The 9,985-nt window shown below is 50.2% G+C and overlaps 1 protein-coding gene across 2 annotated transcripts in view; it reads right to left on the bottom strand.

Annotated features, from left to right (window-relative positions):
- Nucleotides 1-9,736, bottom strand: part of PLXNC1 (plexin C1) — a 142,200-nt gene extending 132,464 nt beyond the window's left edge. For both annotated transcript variants that reach the window (XM_054696129.1, XM_037513862.2), the window contains exon 1: nucleotides 8,670-9,736. In XM_054696129.1, coding sequence (XP_054552104.1) covers nucleotides 8,670-9,719 — 1,050 coding nt within the window. In that variant the 5' untranslated portion in view covers nucleotides 9,720-9,736. The remainder of the gene's footprint in view (nucleotides 1-8,669) is intronic.
- Nucleotides 9,737-9,985: the final 249 nt, after the last annotated feature.

The following is a 9,985-nucleotide window of genomic DNA, read 5'->3' on the forward strand; positions in this document are numbered from 1 at the left end:
CTGCTTCCCTCCACACTGTGTCACTACCCCTCCAGGCCAAGGCAGCGTTGTTTCTTGCCTGGACCACTTCAAGAGCCTCCTGTGGGTTTCCCTGCTTCCGCTGGGACCAATCTTGCATCCATTCCCCACAGGGCAGCCATTATTTAGGAATTTCAAATCCAATCAGTTCACCTCCCTTCACAAGCCCTTCTATGCTTTGAGAATAAAATATATTCTCCCTCTCACTGCCTTCAAGGCCCAAAGGGCCCCACCACTGCTTCCGTCTGCCTCCCCCTCTCACATACCTCACCTCACCACTTCCCTGAACTCAACCCCACTAGCTCCTTTCTGGGGTTGTTGGCTTCCCCATTCTCTATGGAGAGATCCCCTGCTAGCCTTTCTCATCTTCCTGGTGTCAACTCCAAGACAATCCTTCCCAAGACCCCAATTAAAGCGCTTCAATGATAACATCTGTTTAGTTCCTTCAAGCCCCAATCTCAGCCTGTGCCTCAGTTTCCTTATCTCTAAAGCATAAGTAACAATATTACCCACCTCCTAAGGTTGTGGTGAGGATTAAATGAGTTTATACTGTTGAAAAAAGTGCATAGAACACTTGGCCTTATTTACTACACATTTATTGTCTACTGTTTACCATATAACACTCTCGCAAAGTACTTGGCTCATGATAGGAATGCAAGAAATGATGTTTGAATTAATGATGGCCTTTTTAATCAGTTGGGTTGCCTCCAGTCTTGCCTTTATCTTCTGAGAGATCTTTCTAGAATACAATCAGATGTCTGCTTACAACTCTGCTGCTGTTCCCCAACAGTCACCAGTCACAGCCAGCCACTGTTTTCACACCCTGCTCAGCAGGGTCTTAGAAGTCCCTTTGAGATTCCTCAGGGTGGTTGGGTGGGGGCAGGGCATGTTGTAGGGTTAACCCCTGCTTCACCCTCTGTCCCAGCATTTGGCAATGGTCTCACCCAGAGCAGCAGGTCAATAATGACTCTAATCCTTTTCTCATAATGAGCTTCTAGTTAAGATTTATTTTAAAGGCCAGGTTTGAAAAATCTGACAATGACTGACCATCATGACAGCCTCCTCTGCCTGCCTCATTAAGCCCTTTGCCATCTGGACCTGGCCACTCCCCAGCCACGGTGAGCTACCTGCAGTTCACAGCTTATTTAACTTCCCGCGGGCACAAGCTGTTCCCTCTCTAGAACCCCCTTCCTTTGCCTTCGCCACTTAGCTTCAAGACACAGCGCCAGCATCACCTCTGGAGCCTCCTGATCCTCCCAGGCTGAGTCTGAGGCTCCTTCTTAGGGATTCCACAGCATCTTTTTGCTAAATCTTTCTTACAACTTCTGTCTCACTAAGTTATGAAAGTTTGTTTTACTCACTCTGTCCAGAATAGCAGGGGTTCGGCAAACTACCACTTTTTGGGCCAAATGTGGCCCATGTCCTGTTTTTATTAATGGCCCACAAGCTAAGAACAGTTTTTATATTTTAAAATCGTTGAAAAAAATCAAAATAAGAGGATTTCATAAAATTATGACATTCAGACTTCATTCATGTCCATGAAGTTTTACTGGAGCATCACCTTGTTACAGGGCAGGGAGAGGGGCAGCCCAAACCCCGCAAACCTGCCTATTCTAAATGGGTTCTGCCATCCGCCGCATCAACACAAAACATAGGAGACTTTAATGGGAAGGAACTTTAATACAACTAGAAAACAATACAGGAAAGGCAAAGAATCTAGTTTCTAAATCAAGCACCCAAAGTTACCCGTCCCCTCGTGGGTAAAAGTCCATCCATATGGGAATGGCCCAGAGCAAGGCCCCAAAGCCTGCCACAAGTCTAAAGCATCTTCCAGTGGGGACCCACAGCAAAGGGTCAGAAACAACCAGACAAGCCCGGAAGGAAAAGAGCAAAATTAACATCAAGATAAAAGCTGCCATTGTCAACTCCCCTCGGGTCTCACCCACATCTGTGTCACCCAGTCCACGACCAAAAGGCAAGCGCAGTTTCTTCATGTGTCTCTAGGCTCCAAGTGCCTCCTCCAGGTCTCCTTCTGGCTCCATCCTGCTTCCTTCCTCAGTCTCCTCTGCAGCTTCTCCTCTCCCTGCTCAGCTCCACACCCCCCTCCACCCCCCTTTCCTGGGGACCACCCTGTTACAACCTCACCTCTTCATTTCCAGCCAATGATCGCATGGAGCAAAGAGGAACCCCATTTAGACATGAACAGACTATGAGAAAGGTTAATTTGCCCCTGTTGTCTATGGCTGCTTTCATACAACAGCAGCAGAGCTGAGGAAGAGCAACAGAGACTGCATATAGTCTGCAAAGCCTAAAATATTGATGACCTGACCTTTACAGAAAAAGTCTGCAGATCCCTGCTTGACAGCATTGGCAGAGTGGTGGGCCAGGGGTTGCTGGGGGCAAACCCTCTTCATAACTTCAAAGAGTTACTACACATAACTATTGAGTAGATGGCCAAGCCAATATGAAAACCAACTACAGAAACTGAAACAAAGGTTACAATTTATTAACTTTTGTGATATATAAAAATCAGCAGTCATCAAGATAGAAAATTAAAACTAAGAAAGACTAGGAGCACATTCCATTAAAACAACAACTTACAACACCATGTCCCTACTCGGATGAACAGGTTCAAGACCGATGATGCCTACAAAATGCCCCATAGCTGACTAGGATTTCTCAGATCAGGCCTTAGTCTTCATCAGTTATGTGCCATTGATGGTCAGGGAAAGCAGAAGTCATCATGAAGCTTGAAGGGCGCAGAGATGGGACTGGCTATTGTCATCAACGTGATGGTCACAGTATGCCTCTCCCACCATTCCATCCTGCTATTAGGAGCTATCACGCTTGATTTCCTTCTGGTTGGGCCAGGTGGCAGTATGTGCCACAAAGACAACAAATCCCTACCCTGCAGAAGGTCTCTAACTTGGTGTGAAAAAGATGAGTTGGATCCAGTTCTCTCTCTTTCCTCATAATCTAAACAAAATAATACAGAAAGTGGTTGCCAGTGGGGAGCCATTACCAAAGGTCAGATGCTATTGAGAGGCAGAGAAGGACTCAAGGGCAGATGAAGCACATTCTGGTGGGGGGCAGATGTTTGAGGGAGCAGACTGGCCTTTTAGTAGCAGGATTAAAGGAAGCAGCCATGCTAAGTCATGTTGAGCATGAAATCTTAGAATAAGCACCCATCACTTCCCACCACTGAGCTCCTTCAAGCTGCCTTGAGTCCAGAGCTCCTTCCACATCAGGAAGCACTGTCCTATGACTATTACTAATCATGATGGTGGTGACAACAAATGCATGCCTACACCTACTATAGGTCAAGCAGTGTCCATCCTATAAGTATTAATTCATTCATCTGTACAATGATCCAATGAAGCAAATAGGAGCCCCATTTAGAGATGAGCAGACAATGGGAAAGATTAATCTGCCCAAGGCCACATGGTAAGTGGCAAGTTTGGTCCCAGGTGACGGTGGCTTCCGAGTTCACGCATGTAACCACCACATGGTACTGCTCTCATTGCTAGATTTCCACGTAATTCCACATCTTCCAGTCCTTAAACTCACCCCCGTATTTGAATCCCTATCCCCTTATTTGATCTTGCCTATGTAGTTCTTTGCTTCATGCAACCAACTATGCCTGACTAAGATAGAAATTGGCACCAAGATTGATGTTGTAAAGAGTAACCCTCAGAGAGAATTTTGATTCATAGAATTGGTTCAGGTACACAGAAGAGTAGAAGACTCTAGAACCCTCCCACCCCACTAAATCTTGGAATGAAATGCAACTAGACTGCTATATGCAAGAGTGAAAGATAATTAAACTCTGACCCCTAGATTCTTGAGACTCAACACTAAGTTAAAAAATGGCAAGGCTTTATATGTTTTTCTAGGTATTTCTTTAAGCAAGTAGAAGAGAATAAGGAATATAAGGGTAGTGGAATGAGTTGTTTACCTTATATAGCCATAAGCAAAATGCAATGGAAAAAATTAGGGCCAGGTGCTTCAGTGGAATACAAGGAAAATTGTGCTTCCTTTCAGCAGTGGTTCTAAAACCTGAGTGTGTATTAGAATCACCTGGAGAGATTGCCGGTACCACTCCCACCCGGAGTTTCTGATTCAGTAAATCTGATGGGGGCCTAAGAATGTGCATTTCTAGCAAGTTCCCAGGTAAAGCTGCTGCTGCTGGTCCAGAGAACAAACTATGAATCACTTTCCACTTGTCACTAAGACACTGACCATGGACATTATTAAACTATACAAGTTCCAATAATTCTGGGTTTCTATGGTCAGCATTAACCCCCAGGATGGCAAGACCACAAGCCCAGCTAGTCCAATGAATGGGGATAACGTGGAAAAGCCAAAGGAGTGGAGAATGACGGAGTCCAGCAAGGGAATAAAGAGGCTCCGACACACCAGACCTCAAGACAAAAACAATGGTTAGGGGAGGTGGCCGGACTTAGGGAAGTTCTGTAGATAAGTACACAAAGCAATTCCAACATGATTCTTCAAGACCCTTCATTTATTCATTCAACACATATTCCTTAAGACCTAACTATATAGCAGGTACTGTGCTAGGTATCTGGATTTGAAGAAAACAAAATATTACAAGGTTTCTGACCTCCTGGGTGTGTACACTTTAATTGTGGTTGCTAATAATCAGACAAGAGTGTCTGTAACCCAGATTTAATGGGCTGAGATCTCTGGAGCTAATTTGCCTTCAAGAACAAAAAGTAGGAACAGTCCCTTGAGGCCCCTCAGGTCTGAGGCTGCTTATAAGCCTGAAGGCAAAGAACGCCAACAAAGTCTAGACGTGAACAGCTGAGCCCATGCAGCCATCCAGAGTCAACTTCAGATGGCCACATATGTGGCCCCATAAAAAAGAAAATCTACCCTGGCATATCAGACACATGTGATGTGTCAAATCTAAAGATTGGAAAACAGCAAGGTGGGATCAGAAAAGAAGCGGACTCTGAAGTCAACAGGCCGCACTGCGGGTGGGCCTGGGCCATCACTTCCACACGGGGTGGCTAGGAGTGTCTTGTGTTACTTTCTGTGAGCATTCTGTAGTTGTCTGCATGGCAGTTAAATTACGTCAGGCTTTGTAATTATGTGGCTATGGAAGAAGGGGGTATGTTTCCCTAGAAAGGGTAGAATGATCTAGAAAAGTCAGTCCTTTGGGCTAACACTACAAGAAAACACACCACCCTTAGTGTGTACAGAGGGATTGGCTGCCATGTTTAAACCACCAGCAACCCTAGATCTCAATTATGGCAACCAAACAAAGCTTAGGTACAAATACTCTTCTATCCCCAGCATTGGTTGGGTGGGAGCAGCAGGAGTTCAGGGAGGGAAATTAAATGAACTGCCTTAAACATAATTTAAAACATTCATATATTGATCAAGCACACAGAACATACAGAAACAAAATTACACGGAGCTTTAAAGCACACTCAAGGGGAAACCACTAGCCTCAAACCCACATCTTAGGGGAGGTTGTTTGTTGCTTCTTTCAATTAGGGAACTTTTGAGGGAAAGTTTGAGATGCAACAGAAAAAAATACAGAAGTTCACACTAACACACAGGGTTAACTGAAGGGCTGGCTGCTTCTGATACCCTGAGCAAGTTGCTTAATTGACCTTGAGCTTCCTCATCCAGTAAATGGGGATTCTCCTCATACACTCAACGGGATTTAATGAGCGGCTCAAGAGAAAGAGTAAATGGGGAAGTGCTGTGCAAATACTTATTAGGGTTATTAGAAGGCCTGCAGCTGCCTCGGTGCATTGCCTGCTGAAGTTAACCTGCTGTGGTCTTGAAAGGGGATTCAAAGTTGGTGCTGAGGCAGAAAAAGTAATGGCCCAGTGTGTAAACAGCTGAGTGCACTCTCATTGCATAAGCATCTCATAAATTAATCCTTAGCAGGAGAAGCTGAAGGGAAGGAGAATCCGCCGACCAGAGATAAGGAGAGAACCAAGAAAATGCAACCCAGTCACCCCTGTCACTCCGCTACCCATGGTTGATTGAAGAAGCAAAGTAAGAGCGAGCCATCCAGTAGCAAGCAAAGCTAGTCCCTGTGCCTCACTGCCTGTGGATTATTGCTAAAATGACTGTCTGCTCTGAAGAAATCGCTGTAGAAATCTATTGAGGCTCCCTCTAGAGTGTTTCAATTCCATCTCCTGTTTCAGGAACCTATAATTCAGCATGTCTTTTCCAACACACATTCAAAACCTGAAAATAAAATGATGCAAGCAAATGACATCATTCTTCTGAGTGACAACTGGGAGCACACTGATCCCATGACCCCATTAAATGGGGTTGTAGCCCGCTATTGTCCTTTCCCTGGCAAAGTCCGTGGCACCCAGCACTCAGCATTGCTGACACTCGTGGGCAAACAAATACCCGCGCTGACTGAGTATCTTATCCATGTACTTAAAAGGTTAGAAAATTGTCAACTTTTTCACCAAAACGACCACCTTTTTTCATTCAAGCCCTTCTTGAAATTCATTTCCATTAAGGCTTTTAAATGCACCCTAGCAGCAAAGAATTTACTTGAATGGAGGGGAAAAAAAAAAAAAAAAAGCAAAACTCCAAGCTCCCACCTGTGCAGCCAAGACAAGCTTTTGTTTGAACCAGAGTATATTATTTAACTTGATGACAAGCTCAGGGGGTAGGAGACCCTGCCTTTCAGAATACAGAGCTCTGAGCACACTGGGAGTTCTTGATAAATAACAGCAGCAAGAAATGCTGTGGAGGGACCTACTTTATTTATTTATTTTTCCAATTCCAGATTCTTGGCAGGTGTCTGTCCCTTGCTTGCTTTCTGAGGCACCCTCTCCCAGAAGCTCCCATGAAGATGGATAGACCACTCTGACTTCTCCTTCCACCCTTCTCATCCCAGTGCAAGCAGGAACACCTGATCGAGCCAAAACACAGATTCTGAGTGCATTCAGGCTGCCTGCTGGGTTTGGAAAGAAACTAAGTCCTCCAGGACCTAATAGGCTGAGACGCAGTCAAGGGAAAGGTTTTGGCTCTGCCCACACACACAGCTGTCAGATGGCAAAGCCTGGACCTCCACTGTTACTACCTGCTGTGGGCCTCTGAGTCTCTTGTCATTAACCCCAGAGACCAAGTGTGCCTGAAGCCTGACATGAAACAATATTTGGGGGTCCTTGCTAGTCTTGCAATAGAGAAGTAGAGGCGATGATTTTTGCCAAACTTGACCTATTGGATTATAAAGATCTAATAAAGACAGATGTTAAACATTACATTGTATGTGTACAGCAAGACTAAGCCATTTAGGGAGCAATGTGGGGTCTTTATGTTTTTAAACATATTATACTATTAACTGAATGAAGGGGTTACAGGTCCCAGCACACAACTAACAGACGAGGAGGAGCTAGCAAATGACCATTCTAAGGGGCCTTGCAAAAGACCTGTTTTTCTTCTCCTTGAAAAGGGCTGATGTTTGGTAAGGTGTGCTTTGCAGAGAAAAGGGGCGGGTGCCGGTGGGAGTGTCTCTCTACACATATTGATATACCTTAGAGCCAGGGTTTCCCTGTGTGGTTATACCACAAATGGACCACACAACACATTTTCCAAGTGGAGATGGTCTCCCCTTACTCTGACGCATTTTATACCAAAACAATGGCAACACCTGTAGCCCTTCCTATCTGCTCTTTGATTTCTGTCCAGTTGTAAAGGAGGCTCTCAGCAGGCTCCCCTCTCAGGAGCCATATGTGGAGTTGACGTGCCAGCAGCCTTGGAAGGAAAACAGCCTCCTAGAAGTGCACAATGGCTCCACAATCTCCATCCACTGGACCTTCTAACCGCCTCTGTATTTTCCAGTCAAAGCAATGCCACTCTCTAGAGTCAAGCTGAGCTGCCCCGGGGAAGCCCAGGGGAGACCTCTGTCGTTTGCCTGGTTGGGGCACAGTGCCAAGGTGGGGCCGCTGAGCTCCACAATCCAGTCCAGTAATCTGGACCCGCCTGTAGCACCCCAACACTTTCTCCCCTCCAGGATGAGGCTTCTACCCACAAAGACATCTCCGCCTCTCCTCCCAGCAGAGACCACAGCCCCGCCCCCTCGTGCGGGTCACGAGGGAGGGGGGTTCTATTCCACCAAGCAGGAGCCCCTCTTCCAGACTAGCACTGACCCAGGTCGAGCAGGCTCTCAACTCTTCATACCACATCACAGGTGTTACGGGGCGCGGGTGGGGGGCACAAAAGCTGGGGTGTGGCAGCAAGCCCTTAAAGGGTTCGATGGCTTCTCTGCCGAGGGCCCTGTATTTGATAACCGTTGAGGAACAGGGTGAACCCCACAAGCCTGCTGAGACCCCACACCTGGGGAAGCTGTTAGGGAAGTGTGGCGAGGCTCAGCTCCAAGCCAGCGTCCACATTTGGACAGAGAAGGCTGGCGCTGGGAGGCAGTCACTAGAGTTTTGAGCTTAACTCTTAGCCTCTCCATCTCCCTCCTTTGGGAACCGCGGACGGCGCTTTGGGGTAGCCCGAGGTCTGCGAGATGGGATGAGAATGGCCGTCAGGTGGTGTGAACCCCGGACCTTGTCAATGCCAACCCTTCTCCCTCCCGCCCCGCCTGGGCGGCGGCTCCCCGGCAGGAGCGCTCCATGCAGGGTCCCGGGGGCAGGACTTACGCAGTTGGACCCGCTCTCGAAGTCCCAGCTGCAGCTCTTGGCGCGCGCCTGGATCTCGCTCATGCTGAAGAGGCAGAGCGCTGTGGTGGCCGGGGAGCGCCCCTCCTGGCCCTCCCCGGTGGCCGCGCTGAACACTCCCGCCCAGACGCCCAGGGCCTCCACTAGGCTGGAGGAGAGGAGCAGGCGGCGGCCGTCGGGGTGGCCGTGGCCGCAGTCTAGGTCTGCCTGGCCCTGGAACTGCACCTCGGAGCTCTGCGCGATGCGCGCCATGCTGGGCCAGCCCGTGGCGGCGCCGCTCGTGTAGTTGTAGGGGTAGTAGGGGAAATAGACGCTGCCGTTCCACAGAAAGGCGTCCACGAAGTGCAGGCTGCCCGCGCCCTTGCGCAGCTTGAGGGTGCTCAGCTCCGTGGAGGCCAGGCTGCGCCCCTCCGTGTCCTTGAGCGCGATGGCCGTGTCGGAGTCGGACGCCGCGGGGCTGCACCGGGTCGCGGTCTCGGGCTCGGGCAGCACGTAGGTGGCGGCCACGGCCAAGTACCAGCGTTTCTTGGAGTCCAAGTAGTACACCACGCCGGCCGTCGAGCCCTGCGGGTGACAGGACACCACCTCGGTCCCGTTGCGCAGGGACTTCTGGCTCAGGTTGCTCAGGTTGCGCACCTCACAGGCGCCCCGGTCGAAGGTCCAGCCGGTGAGCAGCAGCCCCCCGGAGCCGGCCGCCCCCTCGCGGTAGGGCAGCAGCAGCTTGCTGAAGCTGCTCCCGGGCCGGGGCCGCGCGGGGGGCGCCAGCGAGACGGGCTCGGTGCAGTTGCCCGCTTGGTCCCGGTACAGGCGCGAAAGCCTGTGCTGCAGGCTGTAGTCCAGCTGGTCCAGGCAGCTGCCGCTCGCCACGAAGACGCCGTGCCACTTGCTGGCCGCGATGGCTCCGATGACTTGCTCCGAGCGCCACACGGTCTCGCCCGCGCCCCGGCCGGGCGCCGCCAGCGCCAGCAGATAGGCGAGCAGGGGCAGCGGCGCGGCGGGGCGCGGCGGTGCCTTCCTCCGGGAGAGCTCCATGGGGCTGGGGGGGCCGCCCCCGGCAGGGCGCACGGCGGCGACGGCGGCTTCTCAAGCTCGCGGCGACCGAGACGCAGGCGGTGGCGGCGGATGAGGCTCCTGCGCGCGCTCGGGCTCCCGCGGCCGCCCCATTCCCGCGGCTCGCCGGGGAGGCAGCGCGCGGAGGGAGGCGCGCGGCGGGCTCGCTCCGGCAGCCTGTGCAGCGGCGGTGGGGCTGGTGGCGGCGGCTGCAAGCCCTGCGCGCTCCGGCGCAGCTTCCTCCTCGT

The sequence above is a fragment of the Talpa occidentalis genome, unplaced genomic scaffold (assembly GCF_014898055.3).
Source record: "Talpa occidentalis isolate TD23 unplaced genomic scaffold, MPIMG_talOcc4v2.1 talOcc4.16, whole genome shotgun sequence".
Lineage (NCBI taxonomy): Eukaryota > Metazoa > Chordata > Mammalia > Eulipotyphla > Talpidae > Talpa > Talpa occidentalis.